General features: G+C 62.5%; 1 protein-coding gene across 2 annotated transcripts in view; it reads left to right on the top strand.

The window, feature by feature from the left end:
* Window positions 1-22,410, top strand: part of HAUS7 (HAUS augmin like complex subunit 7) — a 50,910-nt gene that overhangs the window by 4,151 nt on the left and 24,349 nt on the right. Inside the window, exons 1-2 of one of the 2 annotated variants that reach the window (XM_024240593.3) lie at window positions 20,620-20,831; window positions 21,991-22,106. In XM_024240593.3, the coding sequence (XP_024096361.1) occupies window positions 20,724-20,831; window positions 21,991-22,106 (224 nt within the window). In that variant the 5' untranslated portion in view covers window positions 20,620-20,723. Of the gene's footprint in view, window positions 1-20,619; window positions 20,832-21,990; window positions 22,107-22,410 lie in introns of those variants that run through there. The other variant, XM_024240594.3, reaches the window with a different exon arrangement.

Raw genomic sequence — 22,410 nt, 5'->3', positions numbered from 1 at the left:
GCTGTGAGCCCTGTGGTCCCATTTGGGCATGAAATACTGGCGGGTGGTGTGAGTCCTAGAGGGCAGAGCCTAGGAGCCTGGGAGGTGGTCTTTTATGCAGGGGTCCCCTACAGAGGCGGGCTGCTTGTTCCGTGATTCTCCAGGGTCTGGAAACAAGAACTGGGCCCTGGGCTCCCTCTGCCCTGCTCCCCAAGTGTGTCCAGTGGGCCCTCTTCTCTGTGGGTGTCTGCTTCTTGAACCCTTCTGCCTGGACACGAACCTCCCCACCGTTCCATCCTGATGGTGTGAACAGAAGGGCCCATGCCTGTCTTGGGGATGGGACAGAGAGACAGAGGGAGAGCTGAGAGAGCTGGGACAGAGAGCTGCAGTGGGCGAGGCAGACAGGCAGCACTCCTACCCCCGGACCATCAGCAAGACCCTCAAGAAGCAAGGAGGTGACAAATGCTATGTGCCTGTACAAGACTGGGGGGCAGGGAGAGCTTCTAGAGGAGGAGGCAGTGCCCTGAGGCCGCCTCTCTGTCACTGGGGAGTAGCTCTTGCGGAGCCTCAGCTTCCAGGACAAATTCCCATCCAGGGACATGTCACTCGCACATCGAGGTTACCTCTTGAGCAAGTGACCCTGCCCAGAGCGGCCCCAAGTTTGTGGCCTTGAGTGGGCCTCACTCCTAGCCTGTGGGCTTCGTCCATTCCCAGTGTCGGCACCCTCGGGGGCAGACACCAGTGGGCAACCCCGCCACCACTCAAGGGTCTCTGGATGACCTGCAGCCTCGAAGCGGCATGAAGCTGATGCTCCGCGGGGACCTCTGGGTTCAGGGGGTGGGGCAGTTATGGAGGAGGCTTGTGCCAACATGCCCCGGGGCAGGCGAGCTGGTGCTGAGTGAGCGGAGCCTCCACTATCTGGAAGCTTCCCAGTGCTGGATGGCTGAGGTGTGGCTGGTGAAAGCTGGCACTCTCCATGCCAGGAGCTTTTTTTGACCTTCCTCTGAGGACATAATCACACAGCATCTCTCCCCTCCGGGCCACCAGGGCTGTAATTTCAGGGCCTGTGTGGGGGCTCTGGGGAGGCCCGGCCTGCGTCTAGCTATCTTTAGAGAGGCATGGTCTGGGGCGTGGCCACAGGATGGAAGATGGGTTGCCTTGGAAGCCGAAGTCCGGGAGCCAGAGGCCAGGGGCACCCTAGGACCCCTGTGGTCTTCCCTCAGGGAGGCCAGAGCCCAGGAGCAGCACCGGGAGGCTCTGGTGGGAGTGGGAAGGGGCTGGGCCCTGTCCCAAGCCCTGACTTTAGCTCGGAGCAGTCTTTGGCTCAGATGCTCAGAAGATGGGGTGGGATAGCACCTGGCCTGAGGGCCAGACAGCTTAGCATCTCCCAGACTGTCCCCGTGTGGCCATGGTGGCAGCTACTATGGGGGTAGGGGGTGGAGGGTGGCACAGTAGGCGAGATGCTTGTGAATGGGGGTGTTAGGCCGGAGGGAGGGCTCAGAACAGAATGTGGCGAAGGTGAGGGGTGGGCCCGTGGGGGGCCGGCGAGGGGCAGTTGGAGAAGAATTTGGAAGCTGATGGGCAGTTTTCTGGGACTGCAGCTGGCAGAGGCGGAGCAGAGGTGCAAGGTCCCACCCAGGTCTCAGGCCAGAAACACAGGCCCAGCCCCAGGGAGGGCATGGCTCCTCGCCCCATTCTCCACCCTTCTGAATTGTGAGCTGTCCCCACTGTCCTTACCCTCAGTCCCACCCCATCACCTCAGCATCCCCATCCCCATCTGAGGACTGATGAGCGCCTCCCTTCTGACCCTGGTCACACCTACCCTGTTGCCATCACTATTGCAATTGTCACTACAATGTCCCCTCAGATGCCCAGCACTTTGGGGTCACCGACTGGGCTGCACCCACTGCTGTACCCTCAGATGGAGCCAGCAGCCACCCCGAAGAGAAGCACAGTAATCACAGCAAAGGTGGGAGCGAGTAGGTGTCGGAGCTTGGCCCGTGCTGAAGGAGGGGTAGGTACAGGGCCACGGCTGGACTGCCCTTGCTCTTGGGCTGGGGCTCTGTCTAGAGATTCCCTTGCGGTGCCAGCTAGACTCTGACCAGCCCTCCCACAGCCCCAAGGAGTGAAGCCCCCAGCCCTGAACTCCTGGCCCTCTGGGGAATCCCCTGGGCTGAAAACAGCACCCTTGTCCCAGTCATGAGGGGGAAATAAAGGCCCAGTCCCTTTGCCCCATCTAGGAATGCAGGCTGGCTGAGGCCTGGCCGGGCCTGTGGGGTCGGCTGCAGCCCAGCTTCTCCCTTGGCCAGGTGACGACCCCAAGAGCCCGCAGGTACATCTCCCGAATGCGAGTCCCCTGCCTCCCCAGTCGGGAAGGTCACAGGAGGATCAGCCCCCGCCGAGGCTCTGAGAAGTGGAATTAACCACTTGTGGGTGGCTCGCCCGGCCCCTGCCCTCCTGCAGCTGAGGGGCCCCTCCCCTTCTCCTCCCCACTTGCTTCATCTGTTGGGCAGTGGTAAGAAGTGGGCAGGAGATGTTGGGGACTCACCCAGCCTGCACTTCCTGTGCTTCCCGGGCCTGACCTCTGGGACTGCGAGAAGGTGGGGGCTGCAGGATGACCTGAGCAAGAGGCGCAGGGACTAGGGCGGCCAGGCGGGGAGGAGGGGTCGTGAGAGCTGGGAGAGTGGGGCCAGCGCCTCGAGGGCTGCTGACCTCTGACCCAGCCCATACAGGAAGTGCCATATCTGAGGGGCCAGCTGGAGGAGAAGGAATGCCGGGATGAGTCCAAAGCAAACAGCCCACAGCTTCCCAGGCCTCTCCCGCCCCCGCCACAGTCTGGCGCTTTCTCCACTGAGAACTCAGGGGTGGGGGCAGGGGTAGGGGGAATCGGCCACGGAACGGGAGCAAGGCGACACTCAGTTCCCAGGCCCCGGTCCTAGGCAGAGCTGATGGCGGGGCGAGGTCCTTGCAGCGGACACCCTGTACCCTTCCTCCTCTGCTCCACCCACATCCAGCAGCCCGGAGGCAGAGGGCAAGGAGAGGGGTGGCCCCGCCAGGGTGGAGGAAGGCCGGGGGATAGGAAGGCCGTGCCCAGATCGAGATGGGGATGCTGAGGTGATGGGGTGGGATAGCGAGGGCCAGAGGGGCATGCTGGAGGCTCGCAAGTTAGAGGGACAGAGGGCAGGGACGGAGCCATGCGCTCCTTGGGGCTGGGCTGTGTCTCTGCTGGGCCCTCTCCTGCGGCATCCTCCAGGCCTGTCACCTGGCTGTCTCTGTGAGCCCCACCCCAGGGCAGTGGCTGTCGTGTTCCCTGCTGGTTGTGACCCTTTGTCCCTATCCCTTCCCGGCACAGGGCCTGGAGGCCTAGAGAGCTGTGGAGGCTGTCCCAGGAGCCCCATCCGGTTCCCAGGGGCCCCCTCGCTCAGGCAGGCCAATGGGGCAATGGCCTCAGTGGCTTTCAAGGGCTCCACAGACCCAGTGTCTCCACCAGCATATCTGGCCAGTCTGTCTTCAGGGCTCGGCAGGGCTGAGTTGTCACTTCCCAGGGACTCCTGGCACATGGGGAGGTCAACATGGAGGGCTGGCCTCGCTCAGGCAGACAGTCAGAAACTCTGGCCAGGGGTGGTCCCTGCCCAGTGCTCAGGGCGGGGCTTGGCTTTGCGCAGACCACATGCTCACTCCCCACCCTTCCCTGGCACCAGGTCAGAGAGGGGCACAGCCTGGTCTTACAGTGAGCCAGCCATACATCCCTGGGCAAGTTACTCATCTGTGAGCTGAGGGTGGGGCCCTGGGGACCTCTCTTGCAGGTGGGTGTCCATGTTGGGTGCTGGGATGAGGGTTCTGGGGCCAGGGATGGGGGGGAGGTGTCAAGGGAGAGGCGAAGGGGCTTCCCGAGAGGTGCCACTGTGCGGTGGTCACCAGCCCCTGCCCCAGGCCTCAGTGCAGGTGTGGGTGGCTCTAGAACCAATGGCACGTGCCCTGAACCTCTACACCCTCCTGCTCTGCCAGCCAAGCCCACCTCTTTGGGTCCAGGCCCAGGACAGGGATGAGAGGGATCAGGTGCAGATGCTGCCCCAAGCAAGGGCAGGGAGCCTGGCCCCTTGATGGCTTGGGACCGAGCAAGGACTTCAGGACCCTGGTGAGGCCGGGTGGGGATGGGGAGGCTCTCAGAGAAGCTGTGGGACCCAAGCCCTCTGAATCTCTTTGCTGACAGTCTCAGGTGCGGCCCAGGAACCGCACGGACATGGCATAGCCAGGACATGCAGCGTAGCTCCTGGAGGGAGGGAGGCTAGCTGGCGAGCCTGCCCAAGCTGCATTTATTATCTTCAAGTACAAACCAGTGCCACCTTTCGCCCCTGGGCCATTTGCTAAGTGAAAGGGCCTCACCGGTCAATGGGAAGTGGGTGCACTGGAAGCAGTGGGGTCTTCTAGACCTTTCTCCCAGTGGTGCAAAGGCCAAGCACAGCTCAGCCTGCCCCTCCACCCCCTCGAGAAGCAGAGTGTGTGCTGGAGGAAGGCGGCAGGCGGGGCTAGGAGCCCTTCTCCTCCCCCCGCTGGGGCTGGAGGACCACGCTGTGATAGGCTCGGATGCAGGAGAAGGCAGTGGGCGGGATGCGGTGCCGGTCAATGAGGTTGTTCTCCAGGTGTGTGGAGATAAGGTTGGAGTCCTGGGCCACGCGCGTGTCACAGATGGAATTCAAGGGCACTTGTCTGCAAGGGAGGAGTGGGGCAGAGCAGGGGAGAGGAGACCCCGGAAAGAAGGGGTAGGCATCATTCAAGAAGAGACAGAGACCCCTGCCCTGAGAGAAGCAGTAAGACCGAGCCACAAAGTCGGAACTGTGGAGGAGTGATGGCGAGCTTCAGAGACCACTGCGGCCTCCTGGCCCCCTCCCAACTCGAGGCTCAGTGCCAGGCCCCCAGTCCCAGCCCTTGTCGCTCCGGGCTGGAGCCCTGCCAGCATCCGGCCACTGCCTGCCCTTGGCTTTCCAGGCCTGCCAGCCACTGGGCACAGCCTCCATCATGGCAACCAAGATGGGTGGATGGCTGGATTGGGGGAGGGTGGATGAACCCCGACTCCTGCCCTCGGCCTCTGCAGCCTGTGGGTAAGGAGCCCAAAGGCCAGCCTGTCCTAGCCCAGCCAGAAGGCAGGGCCTCCTGGCCTCAGGGTACCTCTTCCTCTGTGTGCTGGCAGGGGTGCGGGGGTGGAGACGGCCGCAGGTGTGGGGACGAGGAGGGGGGCCCTACCTGATCCTGTTGTGGCTCAGGCCCGGCACCTGCAGTCCCTTGAGGCCCAGGAGGCCGCGTGGGATGGCCTGCAGCTGGTTATGATCCAGGAGCAGCTCTGCCAGCGAGGCGCGCAGGCCCAGGAAGGACACGCTGTGGATGCCGTCAGCCTGCAGCCTGTTGTGGGACAGGTGCAGGAACTCTAGGCCTGGCTTCATGTGCGCGAACGCGTAGCCAGGGATGCGCTCGATGTGGTTGTGGTGCAGCGTCAGGCGCCTCAGGCCCCGCGGCAGGAAGGAGGGCACGTGCACCAGCCGGTTGTAGGACAGGTCAAGGGTCTCCAGCTTCCTGTGGGGCGGGGCACACAGGGGCAGAGGGAGCTGACGGCTGGCAACTCCTAGAGGGGAGCTCCAGGGGCTGCAGCCCCACACTCCCAAGACGAGCGTGGGGATTCACTCCAAGATGGCAGCCGCAACCCGAACTCTCAACAGCTGGGACTCTCGCAACTCCTGTGTGAGTCAGGCCAGGCCCTGTGTGGGTTTATGTCCTCCTCTGTCCCCCAAGGCCCAGGGATTAGAGGATCTGGGTGGGGGCCTTCCTTGCTCCCTGCAGGGCTAGCGATGCCTGCTGTCATTGTGGAGGCCGAGGAACTGTCCTCCCACTCACTTCCTTCCCTCCAGGTGTTGCCTCAGGGTCTCCTGTCTCCTAATACTGACACCTGACAGAGCTCAGCGGGTGACGCCTAAAATCTAGGGGAAAAGTGGGGCAGGGGAACTCTCTGCCCCTGCCGGTCCTCAGCCTCGAAGCCCTCTCCTCTGTCCCTGCCACTCTCTTGCCCTCATCCTGCCTCTCCCAGTCTTATTCTCAGATGTGTAGAAGCTAGATGTGTAGGGAGAAAAAGATCAGGCTCCACAAGGGTTAGGGCTGGGGGACCCTGGGAGGTCACACAGCCCTCGCTGTCCGATAGTGGCGTTCAGGCTGCCACCTTCAGCTGGGAGCCCCCGGTCGCTCCATGGTGGACACCTGACTCCTTGAGGCCCTGACCCCAGCAGCAGGAACCCCTGGTCCCTGTGGCCATGCAGGTGTGCAAGGGCAGAGGGTGGTGAGGCTTCTGGAATGGGTAAGAACATGGAGAGAGGGAACAGGGAAGGCTTCTCTTGGCAACACCCTCAGCCCCCGTGGCTAGGGTCAGCCTTTTGGGCTGCTCCTGTGCCTCTCGGTCCCCTCCTTTTCCACCAGCCCGAAAAGAGATGGGCGGCGCCAGAGTCCAGGAGAGGCCGGGGCTGAGGCAGCTGGGGCTTGACTGGCCGCCAGCCCCCTGCCCAGGCCTCGCGGCGGGAGGGGAACAGCGGCCGGGCAGCCCCTCCCAGGCTGCTGTCTGCTTTCCTTTGCCCCCTTGGCAAGTGGGGGAGAGGAAAAAGGAATAATTAAACCCAAACGTCCTGGTAACTTTTTCCTGGAACGCGAGGATGCAGGGCGGGAAGCTCTGGTCCCTGGAATGGCGGGTCAGACTGTCTGTCGACCCCTGCCTCCCTCCCCACTGAGGCCCCACCCTGCCTTGGTGGTCATCAGGCCCTCCTCAGCCTCTCGCCTGGCACCCGGCCTCCGCCAGCCCTCCCCGCTGTTCCCAGGACCGTGTCCTGACTCCCTAGCCCGACTCCCACAGCCCTACAGCATCTGGTCTCCGTGAGTGGCCTGTGTGCCAGCATCCCTACCTAGCTGTCCCAACCAGATCCAGGGAATTGCCCTTTTCTTGGAATGAGGTGAAGAGTGGCCCCCAGAACCTATGTCCACCAGAACCTGTGAATGTGGCCTTATTTGCAGATGTAAGGATTGCAGGGGAGGATGTCGAGTTGAGCTCATCTGGGTTCCCCGGGTGGGCCCCGCTCCCATGACAGGTGTGCTTTTGAGAGACAGAAGAGAGAAGACGAGACAGAGAGAGACATGCAGGCGAGACGGCCACGTGCAGCCACAAGCCCAGGAACACCTGGAGCCCTCTGAAGCCGGGAGAGGCAGGAAGGATCCCATCCTAGGCCTCCGGAGGGAGCGCGGCCCCCTAACATCTAGATTGCAGACTTCTGGCGTCTGCAAGTGAGAGAGTTTATTTCTGTTGTTTGAAGTGCCACTCAGTTTGTGGCACTCAGTGATGGCAGCCCCAGGACATGCATGCACTTCTCTTCCCCACTTTCCTGTGCCCCCAGCCCTTCCGTGCTTCTTCCTGCCCCTGTCACCTCCTAACTGCACCCATCGTCGGGCCAGCTCTCCCCACCACTGCTGCCCTCCATCCAGGCCCGTGGCACCTCCCAGGTGAGCTTCCTGGGGGCCGGCAGGGCAGGCCTAGGCACGGGAGGGCAAGGGGGATTCTGCTGCGTGGCAGGGACAGAAGGAAGGCCTTGCAAGCTTGCAAGCAATATCTTGGAAGAGTCTGTGGTGACTGAGGGCCCAGGCTAACCTAAGCAGGGAGGGAGGTGACCCCAGTGACCCACTGAAGACCAGGCCCAAGGAACAAGTCCTCCCCTGGAGCCCCCTGCCTCCTGGCCCTCTCTGGGGCTCCGTGGCTCAGCATTGCCCTCTCCGCCTTCCCCACCTGCCTCTCGGGGCTGCTCTGGGCCATCCTTGCTCTCTGCTTCCGAATGCCCACTGGGGCGAAGCTCTAGGGCTGCCACTCACGGGAGATGGATCCGGGCTCGGGGTGCCAGCCGGTGCTCTTGAAGCCGGTTGTGGCTGAGCACCAGCACGCTGAGACTGTGGATGTGGCTCAGTGCGCCCTCCGCCAGCTCCTCGATGAGGTTGGTGCCCAGGTGCAGCTCCTAGGGTCGGGGTCAGGGGTCGGGGTGAGGGGCCCACCTGCCAGTTGTTGGCCACCTGGTCAGGCTCCAACTCTGGCTGTCCCCATTCTCTGCCAGCACTGCCCCCTTCCACCCAGCCATGTCTGTGCAACTCAGGTGCCAGTCTCTGCCACTCTCAGGCCCATGGCAGGGGTGGATTTTCAGGGGACTGTATGGTCCAGAGAGAGGGTATGGGCCTTACTCAGAGACCCCAAAGGGTGCAGAGCCATCCAGGAGGTCCCACTGTGGGCTTCTGGAAGGTTAGGTCAAGCTGAGGAGAGGCCTGAAGCCTATGGGCTGCTCCACGCCCCCTCAGCAGAAACAGAGGCGGGGTTGTTTGACGGTAACAGTGTTGCCTCCCCATCCTGGGGGCTCCAGCTCAACTGCAGGGAGGACGGCAGGCTGCGTGACTGCAGGGAGGACGGCAGGCCGCGTGGGATGGTCCGCAGCCGGTTCCGGTCCAGCCTCAGATAGAGCAGGCTGCAGAGGGGCTGGAAGGCCAGGGGGAGATGTCCCTGTCACGCAGCTGGTTCCCTTCCACCTCCGGCGTCAGCAGCTGGCTGAGCCCTGCAGGCGGGCAGAGGGGTGCGGCGAGCCATTGCAGAGCTCCTCGCGGTAGCTCCAGAACCCCTGGCTGCCCCTAGAGGCCAGGGCCCCTTACCCAGGCTGGCAGTCTCCTCTGTGTTCCGGCCAGGCTGCCCTGGGCACTCTCCCGAGTGTGCCTCCTAGAGGGCAGACCCACCCCTTGCCAGCCCCTGTCCTGGGGGGAGCACCTGCCCAGGCCTGGCCCCCTCGGTCCCTGCCCCTGGAACTCGCCCGCACCACGGAAGCTGCTGCGTTGCAGGCCCTGCAGGAGGTTGTCGTTGAGTTTGAGCTCCTGCAGGGAGGCAGGTAGGGCCGGGACTGTGGTCAGCGAGTTCCCATCCAGGTTCAGCCGCTTCAGCCGCATCAGATTCTGGGGGGTCGTGGGGAATAAGTGGGCTGGGGTTGGGGGCCTGCTGGTCGGGGCACAGGCCTTCCTGGACATGGCTTTGGGCCCATCCTGACCAAGGGCACTCTGTTGGTGGCATCATGGCTTCCTAGTTCCCACTGAATCCGGGCCTGTCTGGGAAGGTTTATGTTTGCTCCTATACAGGGCCTGCGGGCCTGTGCTGCTCCCCCTACTCCCAGCGATGGAACACATCACACCAAATTGTGGAAGCCCACCATACTGGGTGCTCTCTGCAGTGCCTCCTCCAGGCCTTACCCCCTAAGCAGCTCCACCCTGCAGTGAATGGATGCCTCGGGTCATCTGGGACCTGCCAGCCCCAGCCCCAGCCCCGGCCCCCCGGAAGCAGGTGAATGGGCCACAGCATACCTTGAAGGCATGGGGGTGCAGGCCTCGGGGGTCCAGCTTGTTCTTGCTGAGATCCAGCCACTCCAGGTTGGGCAGCCCCAGGAACGTGTGGGCTGGGATCTTGACAATTTCATTCTCTGTGCGCACACGGGGCAGACATATTCTCTGCCCCCTGCCCGCTACCACTCTGTACCTCCCACACCAGACAGGGCTGCTCAGGGGAGCCAGGGTGGGAGCCCAGGTCTCGGCCTTCTCACCCCTGCCGCAGGGGTGGGTGTGGGGGGAGGAGGCCACCCACCTGCCACGTAGCGTGTGGTCAGACCAGGGTCGGTCAGGGCAGGGACATGCTTCATCTTGACATTGCCACAGGTGATGACTGCCTGGGCCAGGAGGCACGAGGCTGGCAGAGAGGGCATGGCCTGCTGGGTGGTGCCCAGGTCTGCGTGCCTGTGCCTGTGCCCATGTGTGCTTCCTGGTCTTTTCCACCCACGGCCTGGGGTCTTGGAGGTGCTGCCGCCGCCATCCCGGCCTCGGCTGCGGTCCTTCTGTGGGCGCCGGATCCTCGGCCCAGGTTGATGGGAGGTCCCTGGAGGAAGAGAGACAGCCCCTGCTGGGTCACAAGCAACAGGGGCCTACTGAGGAACAGGGGCTTGCCTGAGGCTCCCAGGGCCTGCCAGTGACTCAGCCAGACTGGGTTGGAGCGACAGGTTACTGGGACCCCTCCCCTTGGCACCAAGGGCAAAGGCCCAAATGGGGACTCTGAGGCTGGGGAGGGGACGTGACTTTGGAGGGCTTCCCTCCCACTCCGCACACGAGGGCACTGGGAACGGGGCAGTGTCTGGGTGGCCAAACTCATGCGTGGTCCTGTCAGCCCCAGCAGGCCCCAGGCCTCACCTGAAGGCCGCCTGTCCTGGCCAGTTCTCACCTTTAGGGGGCCTCCTGGGTTTCAGGCCCCTTCCCTTGTCTTCCCGGCTTCCTGTCCTCTGGCCCTGGTCCTCCTCGGTGACTGCTGCCCCCTCTTGAGCTTGAGGGTCCCTGCCGGCCTGCCAGGGCCTGAGCTTCAGGGCCCCGGGCTTCCCTGCCTCAGCCCTCATGGCAGCTGTGGCCTGGGGCTGAGCCCACTCAGTGACCAGGCCCTTGTTGTGACCCTGCTCCTGCTCCGAGGTCACTGGGGGTGACTCCTTCCTCAGGGCCAGCCCTGGCCTGGGAGGCGCTTTCCAGCCAGTGGAGGGGGACTGGGTGGGTGTTCCTTGAGCTCCCTGCTTCGGGGTGGGCTGAGACCGCAGCTGGTCCAGCTTCCCGGCCTCAGGCTTGTCTGGGTGGCCGATGCCAGGGATGGGCTGCAGCTGACCTGCGGAAGGAGCCAGTGTGGGCTGGGGGCCTTGCCTCCTTTCCCCAAGGGGCTGCCAGCTGCTAGCCAGCCCATCGCCCTTCCTCTTTACCCAGGCCTCCCCCCGCCTTTCCCTTACCTCCTGAGGAGCACTGGTGAGAGAACAGTGTGTCCCCACCGTCAGCAGCAGGCCAGCAGCCCCTGGGGCCAGTAACCCAGACTGCCTCTCAGAACTTACACAGCTCCCCACTGCGGGGGCGCGCTCTAGGCCCATTAGAACTAAGGGGCTGGGCCTATAGGTTGGGCCCAGGGGTTGGGCCCAGGGGAGCTTCAGCAGCCCTGGGTAGAAAGCCTTGGGCTGCTCAAGGGACCTTGGGTCCCACCTCCCCTCACTTCCCCAGTGTGTCCCAAGGGTGGGGGGTAGGGCGTTTCCCCAGCATCCCCTTTGCCCCATACCCATTGGTGAGCAAGGACCTCACACGTGCTTCCTAGGGACAGCTTCTGGGGAGATGAAGGGGTCGCTGCTACCTGGCACAATTTGCTTTTAGAGGTGAAAGCCCCAGTGTCTGCTACAGGGGGTTTGTTGGGGATTAGGCAAGCCCGGGGGCCACCTCAAGGGGTCTGTCAGCCACTTTGGAGGAATGTTGATAACCCCAATGCCTCCCGTCCTCTATGGAGCAGCTCCTCCTTAACCAGGGCCAACCATGGGGGGCACCGCTCTGTCTGCAGGGGTGGGGGCCATACCCACCCGCCTGGCCCCTCCTGCCCTACCCCCAAGCCTGGGGCAGGGCCACCAAGTGTGGCTACAACCACTGGCCTATAAGACAAAGGCCACACTCATAGCCCGTGTCCTCGGGCCCCTCGAGCCCCTCGCTGCCAGCGACCCCACTTCACCCCCAAGCCCTATATTTCCAGCCTCCAGAGATTCTTCCTGTCTCAGGAGGCACTGGGGCAGCCACAGCAACTCCTCCCCAGCACACCCCGACCCACTCTCAGCCTCACTGTAGCGCCCGCTCCTAGGAAGGCCTGTTCCCTCCCTCGCCCCTAGACTCTGCACGCACCCCTCGCCCTCCAGGGAGGGCTCTCTCAGGGCCATGGGCCCTTTGCAGCCCTGCCTGAGTACCCAAAGTGGGCCTGAGGTGGGCAGCCTGCGGCAGTCTTCTTCCTGCTGGTGCCAGCTACTCACCGTCGGGGGCCCCTGGAGGGCTGGGCAGCAGCTGCAGGGTAGCCAAGCCCATGGGGGTTGGTGGGGCCCCTCCTGAGCAGCACCCCGCCCACAGTGCCGGGATGGGGAGCAGCACACACTCCTCTTGGCCGCCATGGAGGGAAGGAGAGCTGGGAGAGGTACGGTGGTGGCCACGGCAGGACAATGGCGGACGGCACAAGTTGGTCTCGCTCCCTGAGCTCCTGGCCCTGGCTGCGGCACTTGGAGCCTTCCCTGCCCACCCCAGCCCTGCCCTGGGAAGGCCCCCCTTCTGTCCAGCGAACGCCTCCCCAGACCTTGCCCCCAACTCCCCACAACGTGCACTGCTCCCACCTGAAGAGAAAGACAGATTGCCCTTTCCTCAGACCGGGCGGTCCTGCCCTTTTGCTGTGAGGCCGGCATTGATTCTCCGCTGGCTCTGGCCCAGTGGCCTCCATGAATGGGGCTTCTGTCTCACACGTGGCAGGCCTGAGAGGCCCACCACAGAGCGGGTCGGCCACCGCAAGCTGCTGGGCACCGCATCCATGGCTGTGAAGGGAGAGGGGGTGGGTGCCAAGGCCGTGGGCTTCTGCCGTGGGCAGCAGTGTGGAGGCCTCCAGGTTCCAGAGGAAATAGAATTTGTGGGCACAGTGCAGGGTATGCCTCCCGCGCCTGAGACCCCAGTGCTGCTTGGGCGTGGGTGTGCCTCGGGCTGGGCTGGCTCCTGGTTCCTCTGCTTGCCCTCCAGGTCTCTACCTTCTCCTCTGTAAAATGGGGTAGGGGGCAGAGTTGACGTTCTGTGGCTGTCCTGACTCCCTACAGAGGAGCATGGGTGTTCCAGGCACTGCCTGGGTGAAGCCATGTCACCGGGCCCCCCCAGACTTCTTGGCCAACAGTCTGGGGTCTCTGATGTGCCTAAGCTGCACGCATCCTCTTGGTCAGAGGGGCACCTGTGGGTCAGGATGACATGAGGTGGAAAATAGGCTGGGCTCCATGAGGGGACTGCTGGGGGGGGCCACAGGGGCATGTGGTGGAGTGAGGGGCAAATAAGGGGGTGTCTGGCTCCAGTTCCTAGAGCCCACCACCTTCAGAGGGCGGCCGGAAGTCCCTGCTCCAACCCGGGTGTCCCTGCAGCCCCAACCCCGGGTTCTGCTGTGGGAGCCAGGGTTTGGGGGGGCAGGCAGGCGGGGGCTGGCAGAGAGGACTGATCTCACCGCTGGCTCGGCTCTTCAGGGCCAGTATTGAGGAAGCTTTTCCTACAGCCCTGTCCAGCGTTGACTTCGGTTTGGAAGCGATCTTAAGAAATGAGTTAATTGTGGGCAAGGCTTGGGTGGAGGGGAGAAGGGAAGCAGTGGAGGGGGGGCAGGGGCCGGCAAGGGCCATGAGGCAGGAGTCTCCATCCTGGGGCAACGGGGCAATGTGTGAGATCCAGAGGGGTGCAGGGCTGGTCAAGGTGGGGAGGAGGCCTGGCAACTGGGTCTTCACTGGGCTCCTTGAGGAGCTGCCACTCCAGCTAACAGCCCTGTAGGAGCCACACGGGGTCCTCTGCTATATCCAGGGCACCCTCGCCGTCTAGGGCTCTGGTTTCCGACCTGAATTTGGACCCTGCCACGTACAGACCAGAGACAGGGACCATCTGGGGAGTCAGCAAATGCCTCTGGAGTCAGGGATGAGGCCACCATCTCCTTGTGCGTCCTGTGGGTGACACAGGATGGTTGTAGGCCAGTGTTCTGCCTGGGGGCAGCTGCCGAAGCTGGGACAGGGTAGCACTGGGGCACGGCAGACTTGAAGTATGCTGCCGAGACTAAGTGAAGCTTGCCCCAGGATCCTGCAAGACAGAGCACAGTCGACCCCCGATTTTACAGAGAAGGAACAGAGAAGGAGTGGGGCTCACCCAAGTCTCGATACCAGAGGCCAGTCCTCCTGCCTCCTGGTCCAGGCATCGCCTGAGAAACGGGGTAGGTCCCTGCCTGAGGTGAGCCTAGCACCTGGGGTCGGGAGACTGGACGGTGATGGGAACCCCGGCTCCGCCCCTCCCCCTGCCTGGGGATGGATTCTGGAATCCTGGCCCCCTACCCATTTCCCCTGTTTGCGCGGCTCCCCAGGCGCTGACTAAACATCCTGCCATCTGGTTCCCATTAGCTGGGCTGGGGGTGGGGGAAGCCTGCTCCCAGGTTTCTCTGGCACAGCCAGCCCGGAGGAGGGAGGGACTCCGCTCCTACCCACCTAGGCAGGAAAGGGTGAGGCCTGGGGTGCTCTCAGTTCCCAGCTCCCATGGACGCCTGGCCTCGCTGCCCTTCCCCTGGTTGGGAGCCTGGTGGCTGACCTGGGTGGGCCCCTGGGGAGTGGTACTCCTGCTGCCCACTCTGTCCAGTCCCAGGACCCGGCCATTGTGGGGACCTTGAAGGAACCCCCATGGAGCAGAGCCAGCCTTCAGGGGCTCAGCAGAGCCAGAGGCTCCTGGCAAGTTTCTGCCTTGCCCTCCCCGCCGCCCAAGAGCTCACTGATGGACTTGTGCTGAGACAGGCAGGCCCCAAGCCAACAGTAATCCTGAGCCCGGTGTCTGGAGCAGAGGGTGGGAGGGCTGTTGGGATTTTCCAGGAACCAGGGATGCAGCCCGAGGGTTGCTGGAAAGAGCTCTGGGCTCCCGGTTCTGCCATGGACGGACTGGCCATGTGACGTCAGGAACAAGCTTCCCTCCTCAGTGCCCCAGTCTCCTCATCTCAGTATGGTGGAAACAGGCTCCTTAGAAAGTTCTAGAATCTGAGAGCCAGAAGGGGCCTAGAGAAGCTGGATTACATGATCAAGGTCGCTTCTAGTTGTACAATCCCAGGATTCTAAGGTCAAGGAAGGGACTCCTGTCGCTTGTCCTCCTCCCCCTTCCCTTCCCTGTAGCCCACTCTTCACACACTCATGCACACACATACAGGCTGGGACCCTCTACAAGCTGGGACTCAGATTGGTAGTCTGGAGGATGCCAAAGCAATGCTGTTTGTCCCTCAAGGCTGTCATCAACGAGGATTGGAGAGTGGATTCTTTGCTCACTGACAGGGGATCAGGTGAGGACTGTGAGAAAGTGATATTTGGGCAGAGGCGTGAGTGAAGAGGCCATGGCCGTGCAGAAAGCCGCAGAAAGAGCCCTCCGAAAAAGAGGGATGGCCAGTGCAAAGGCCCCAGGTGGGAAACGGTTGGGCCCAATTTGAGCATTGGCAACGACAGCAATGTGGTGGAGCAGGCTGAGTGAGCCGTGGGAAGGTGTCTGTGGGGGTGGGCTGGCTTGCCTTTGTCCTTGAAAGAATCAGGGAGCCACCTTGGACTGCTAAGCAGAGGAGTCACAGGATTCGGCCCCCTCAGGCTGTGGGGTGGAACACGAGCAGATGTACTGGGGGCATAAGGGTAGGAGGTGGGAGCCAGCGTGCAGCAGCTGAGCCCGCCAGGGGCCAGGTGATAGTGGCTGGCCCAGGGTGGAGGCGGGGTTGCGAGGAGGAGCGGGTGGGGTCAGGAGCATGTGGGCCCCAGGGTCAAGGTCTGGGGGCTGTTCCTGCTCTCCTGCTCTCTGCAGGAGCACCTACCACATGCCTGTCCTTTTCCCAGGGCCCAGGGCAGCCAGAGACACAGCCTTGCGGTGACCCCCAGAGAAAGGGAACAGGCCCATTCTTGAGCTTTCCACATGTTGTCTGAGTGAAAACGACAGCAGTGTGTGGCACATGGGTGGGATTCTCTGGGGACATGCTCCTGCAGCTATCTTATATGTCAGTAACAATATGGGGCCTTTCCCCCTTAAAGCTTGGAGAAGAAAAAAGCCCCACTTTCCATGCCCTCTTCCTGTTGCCCGCAACTCTTCCCTAGAGGAAACCCATCTTATTTTAATGCCACTGAAACCTCAGAGGATCTGGTCCCAATTAAATGACTTTCCTTGCAGATGCTTTGGTGAGCACTAAATGCTTGAGACCTGGTGATCCTGAGCGAGAGAGCCTGCTAGGGGGTGGGGCTGGAGAAGAAACAGGAGTGAAGGGGAACACAGGACCCCAAATGGGACAAGGGTGGCTGCGGATGGGGTGGAGGGTGCCAGTGGAGGGGGACTGCAGAGGGTGGCACGCAGCAGGGACCAGCCCATAGGGAGCAGGGCCGTGGTCGGGATGGGGGCAGAGTAGGGGCCAGTTTCCCACCCTCCTTGCCCGTGTGAAATTCGAGTTCATTCCCGCCCATGGCGTGGCTTCGCTGGATCGCTGGACTCCGTGTGAAAGCGGCCCCGCCCCACCCCCTCCGGTGGGCTTCGAGGACCTCGGCAGGGAGCGGAGGTTAGGCAGAAGCTGGAGCTCAGGCCCGGCGGGGGAGGTCGGGCAAAGCAAGAAGGCGAGGCGGGCGCCCCCTCCCCCGGCCGGCCCTCCGAGCGGGCACGTTCGTGTTCCCGTCCTGGCGCCCTCGCCTCCCGCTCCAGACGCATGTGACTCAGCCCCGCCGGCCTTGCCAAGCCGTCTAGACCCGAGCGTCTCCTCGCGGAGGGGGCGATCCCGCCCGCCGCCGTTTCCTTTGCCGCCGCCTGGGCTGCTGCGCCCCGCGCACGTGCAGCAGCGCTCGCCCCCGCCCGCCACCTCCCGCGAGCCGCGTGCACGCGCAGCCGCTCGCCCATCCCGCGCCCGCGCCCGCGCCCGCGCCCCCGCCGCCGCCTCGCCCATTGCGTCCACTGCAAACAGGCAGTTCGAGGGCAGAAGCGGGAAACCCAAAGGTCCCCAGGGCCCCAGACCATCCCTCCCATTTTTGGGACCTGGGGCAGGAGGACAAAGATGGACCGCTGGGCCACTGCCTCCCTGCCAGCCAGACTCTGTCCACACCCCCTACAACTGCCTCTGGCCTCAGAGCAAGTGTCGCCCCGGGTCGCAGGCCGTGCCCTCTTGCAGGAGCCTGTGGCCTGGGGGACAGGGCGGGGTAGGTGATGGTAGCACCTCCAGGCCCACAGGAGGCGATGGTGATGGCAATGGTGGTACCATGCCGACTGCGCTGCAGGATGTGCTCTTGCAGGAGCTGGTGGCCTGGGGGCAGGATGGGGCAGGTGAGGGCCCCTCAACTGCAGGCGGTGAGGGTGGGGCCCTAAAGCAGGAGGCCCAGCATAGGGACGAGAAGTGACAGGAAGAGGAAGCCAAGGTCCCAAGGCAGCCTCTCCATTCTCATATGCCAGTAGACTCCAAAGATGAACACAGAGGCCTAGGAGGAGAACATTCTAGAGTCGAGTCTTCAGGCAGCTCCCAGGTTGACAGTGTGTTCCCTCCAGAGCTAGGGCCACAGGCCGCAGGGCTCCCCCAAGCTTACAGCCACTTCCTTGTCTCATTTGCAAGGCCCCCACCCCTGCTTTCATGTTCTCCATCCCTTCCCCCATCTTCGAGGATAGGGCTGGGTTTCGGGTGGGCTCCTGGCTGGCGCAGATGGCGTGGGCTGCCCGCGAGACCTGGGTACTGAGCCTGCATGCCAGGATGCGGGGTGGATGGGTGACCAACAGCTCAGTCTGGCAGCTTAGCAGCAGAGAGGTCCCAGGAAGACAGGGAGGAGATGAGGAGAAGGAAGAGGGAGAGGAGGACAGGAGGGGGAGGGAGAGGAGGGGAGGCAGAGGCAGCACCCTGGCTTTGCCTTGCCTGCGGAGAGCCTCACTCTCAGACCGTCCTGAGCCTGACCTCATTACTCTGTCGCATTTCTCCCTCAAACCCAATGCCAGGGCTCGCCACTTGCTTCTCCCATGGGTGTGATCAGCTTCTCATCTTAGACTTGAACTCTCCCCCAAAACATCACACACACACACACACGCGCACACACTTGCCTTGTCTTCAACAGCTTGCATTTGGTGCTCTCCACCCTTACTGAGGAACTTTAGCGGCCAGGGGTCGGGGGTGATGGAGGACACTTCAGTCCCTCAAAGCCTCCTCCCCAGGTTCCCTGGTTCAGGGTCGGGAGTCGAAGTGGCCCCGTGGAGCAAGGCCTTCTAGGGCTTTAGCTCTGACAGCATTCTAGGGCCTAGGCGCCCCCAGGTGGGGTGGCTCCCCCTCAGGTCTAACTCCAGCCCCTGCCAGAAGCAGACCCGCCTCTGCAGAGAGGAAAGCCCTTGCACTTCAGCTTCCTTTGATTCGCGGTGTCTTTGGGGGATTGGGAGGGTGCCTGGTTGATGCCCACTGCACCCTGGGGTCTGCCCTAAAGGTCATATGAAGAGCAGAGCCCAGATGCTCTGAGGACTTTTTCAATACCCTCCACAGGTCACGGAGGCTGCCCACTTGGTGAGCTCAACTGTTGGGCCATATATCTCTGGGCCCACCACACAAACTGAGAGGTCTCAAATGCCACCAGCACCCACCAGCCCATCTCTGGCACAGCGGGGCCAGTGCCTGTCAACCAGTCTCATTTTCCAACCTGTTTTCCAAGCACTGACACGGCTAAGGCCCTGCTGGGACGCATGGCCAACTTGCCTCTATGACCAGGACTCCCCAGCTTCCCCGCCACATCCACAGGTTCCCCCCAACATCCCTCCTCCAGGTCAATGGGTCCTTCAGCCACATTTTTGGCTCCTGACCCACCCAGGCCCCCCTCACAGAACCTGGGGTCTCTGGGTTGGAATGCCCCTTAGAGATGTGCCCCCTCCCTCCCCCATGGTAGGACTCAACCCTCCACATCCCTGCCCACCCACCTCCCTGGGCTTGTAGACCTCCTAGGACTGGGAGCTCCCTTCCTCTCCTGGCAGCCAGCTGGTGTTCAGACAGTGCTTTCTGGGAGGAGTGCTTTCTTGCATTGAACTTGAGTCCACATTTCCAGAAGCTTCTACCTCTGGGCCCCTTCTTTCCCCCTTCCTGAGAGGCCCAGCAGCCTCTCTGTTCCCTCCCCAGCCTCCAGCTTTTCCGGAGGAAGATGCCTGGGAGGTGCTATGATTCTGGTGGCGGGTGGTGGGTGGCAGGTGGTGGGTGGTGGGTGGTGGGGTGGCGTGGGCAGGGAAGCTGCAGCCTGCTGCTGAGTCTTCAGCTACCATCTCCATGGGCTGAGGGCTGGCCAACAGGTTCTCCATGCAGGGGGATGGCCTCCATAACCTCTCAAGATGATCTTCGCCTCTCAAAGCCCTGCCAGTTCCTCAGGGTCCCATAGACTGAACTGCTGAGGTTGGGGAGGCCTGTTTAGCACACTGGATCCGTGGAGCTGGGTGGAGGAGGGAGATTTTCTTCCAGAGTACACAGGAGCTGGTTTCTTCCCGGTCCTCAGGAGCAGAGGATATGGGGAGGGTTGGGGGAGGCTGCCACACTACCGTGGTTTCTTCCGCCAAATTCCCCAGTCCTAGGAAAGATCCACAGAAAAACCCACAAGAATTTGAATGTCTGAGCTGGGGCTGTGATTGAGATGAAATTTTCTAAAAAGAAAGAAAGAAAAACAAAAACAAAAAAGAGGGGAAAAAAAGCTTAAAAAAAAATCCCAAAGCCCCTGACAGCCCTCAGCTACCAGAAGGGCCTGAGGCAGCAGCCACGTGGAAGGGTAGAGAGCGACCTTGAGGCACTTTGCTGGGCCTGTGTCGGGGCCTCCCAGGCTGAGGTCCCTTCCTGTGACCCCCGGACTCCTGCCCGCCCCCTCCTGCCAGGACAGAGTGAAGTCCCCTCCTGTCACTTGGATGACTGCAGTTGCCTCCCAGCAGGTCCCTGGGTCTCCCTGACTCTAGACTTGCCCCCTGATCCCACCCTCCATGAGATGGCAGGGTAGGGTACAGAGGAGGGCACAGTGGCAGCTGCCTGCTGCTGTCTCCTGGCTACTGGGCACAAGCCACCTTCCAACTCCTTCCTGCCTTGCCCAGTCAGCAGGTCCCAGGGTAAGGGGCATTCAGTGAACTGGGGGCTTTGCAGGTCTGGGGGAGGAGGGACTGACATATTTCATTACAGACGCATTGAGTTTGAGGGGCCTGAGGGATGTAGAAAAATTCGTTAAGTAGACAGGATAGGAAGGAGCCGCAGGTAGCCCCAGGAGCCGTGAGGGGAGCAGGGCCCAGCGTGTATTATAATAGTGAGCATTTACATGGTGCTTCGCATGCGCCGGGCACTGTTCTAGGGATTCCATAGGAGTTATTACCGCCTGCCATCCTCATTAGCAACCCAGTGGGTAAGGTGCTCTCATTAGCTCCATCAGGTGAGGGCAAAGAGGCACAGAGAGGTTAGGTAACTGGCTCAAAGGCACACAGCTGGTGAGTGACAAGAAATTTCCCTCTAACTATAGCGTAAGCACGGTGAAGAGAAGACGGAACCCCGTGCTGGGAGAGGAACGCTTCAGTCCGAGTTCCATTCTGCACCCAAGGCTCCCCTTGGTCCTCCTGGGAACCAGGGTGCCCCTTAGTGGTGGTGGCCCAGGAGAACCCGACCAAGGCAGGAGCGCCCCCTCCTGGAAGAGCCTCGCTTCGACGCGTCATCATGCCCGGCCGGCAGCAGGGGCGACGCCAGCAAGGCCAGCGACTCAGAGCCAGCTTGGCCTGTTCGCCCCGCCCCTTCCCGGTGTCCGCCCCGCCCCCTTCCCGGTGTCCGCCCCGCCTCCTTCCCGGTGTCCGCCCCGCCCTCTTCCCGGTGTCCGCCCCGCCCTCTTCCCGGTGTCCGCCCCGCCCCCTTCCCTGCGTCCCCCGCTCCGTGCCCGCTTCACTGTGGTCCTGCCTCTGGGTGGTGCCGGGGCCGGGGTGGGAGCCCGGGGCCCGCGCAGGCGGAGCCGCCGCCCAATGGGAAGGGTCGGTGGGGAAGGGGGTGGGCTCAGGCGGGTGGGCGGGAAGAACGCTGGAGCTTGATTGGCGGTCTTGCCGGCCAGTGAAGCCAGGGCGTGGGCGGGGCGCGGCTCGGAGCGCGAAACATGGCGGGGCAGGACGCTGGCTGCGGCCGCGGCGGCGACGACTACTCAGAGGACGAGGGCGACAGCAGCGTGTTCAGGGCGGCTGTGGAGGTGTTCGGGAAGCTGAAGGTGCTGCTGGCCCAGAAAGCCACTCCAGGGCGGGGGACCGGGGAGGGCCCTGCCCGAGGCCTGGGACGGCTTGCTGCGGAAGTCCGCGGCACCACGCGGCCACCGTCGCCGGTTCCGGCTGCGCCCTGTTCCCCCGCAGCAGGGGGTGCTTGTGGATCATTCATCTTTGCCCTTTGGGGTGCCCCAGGCCTTCGTTCTTGCTGTCTCCACGGCCCGTGCCTGGTAGTTGGGGCCAGCACCGCCTATGGAACTGCAGTACCCGCGCTGGGATCTTGCGGGGTCTGAGGGGACAGATGGGCAGAGCCTCGTGCCACTCTGTCAAGTCAGCGACACTAGGGCTTGGTGTCAGTTGGTGTCAGATGCTAGGGGTGATAGCCTCCAGAAGCCCTCTACAGCCCCACAGGACAGAGCCCTCACTGCAGCAGTGAGGAAAGCTGGCCCACGAGGTCAGGGAGCTGTCCCAGGTCCCCTCGGCCCGCTCGCTCCTCACCCCAGCCACTCCCCCATCCTGTCCACGACTGGCTCAGTGGTCCCTCTCCCTCTCCCCTTTCCCTCAGTCCCGAAACCTAGGACTCTCTCTTAAGTCTTAGTCTCAGGCGTTGCTCCTAGGTCCTGCTGCCACAAGAGCTCAGAGTGGGAGTACTTGAAAGAGCTGGGGTCTGCATGCCGCGGGAGATGTGGGGTTAAGAATGGGGGGACTTGAACTCTTGGCAAGATGGCAGGACGTGGGTAAAGAAAAGGGTCCTGGGAGCTTGCAGATGTACACTGAGGGCTGGGTGCGGTGGCCCACGCCTGTAATCCCGCCACTTTGGGAGGCTGAGGTGGGCAGATCACCTGAGGTCAGGAGTTTGACACCAGCCTGGCCAACATGGTGAAACTACGTCTCTATTAAAAATACAAAAATTGTCCGGGCGTGGTGGCACATGCCTGTAATCCCCCAGCTACCCTGGGAGCTGAGGCAGGAGAATCGCTGGAACCCAGGAGGTGGAGGCTGCAGTGAGCCGAGATCATGCCACTGCACTCCATCCAGGCTGGGCGACAGAGTGAGACTCCGTCTCAAAAATAAATAAATAAATAAATAAATAAATAAATAAATAAATAAATGAAATGATGTACACTGGGACTTTCAGTGAATGTTGCTTTCCTTTTCCTTGCTTAGGACCTAAACTGCCCCTTCCTCGAGGGTCTGTATATCACAGAGCCAAAGACAATTCAGGAACTGCTGTGCAGCCCCTCAAAGTACCGCTTGGAGATCCTAGAGTGGATGTGTACCCGGTAATGCATCAGTTTCCTCCTCTTCCCACCTGGGGTATGCATGGGCGCCGGCCAGCCCCACCTGGGGAAGATGGGGTTTGTGGTTACTGTGAGTAGCTGTCTTCCCAGAGGGCTCCACCCCCTAGCCTGGACCCCCGTGAGAACAGCTGTGTGGGTAAGGAGTACTGGTGACAGGCATGATCAAACTGGGGGCAAAGTGGCCCCTGGCGGTGCTGGGCTAGTCCAGCCACGCCTTTGCTGTAGTGCTGAACTTGGCCTCAGCGTTTGCCTTGCCTTACGAGTTTGGAGGTTCAGGGCTGGCAGG

This window comes from Pongo abelii, chromosome X (genome assembly GCF_028885655.2).
Source record: "Pongo abelii isolate AG06213 chromosome X, NHGRI_mPonAbe1-v2.0_pri, whole genome shotgun sequence".
Classification (NCBI taxonomy): Eukaryota; Metazoa; Chordata; class Mammalia; order Primates; family Hominidae; genus Pongo; species Pongo abelii.
The sequence above is the reverse complement of the archived record's forward strand: the minus strand, read 5'-3'. Positions and strand labels throughout refer to the sequence as shown.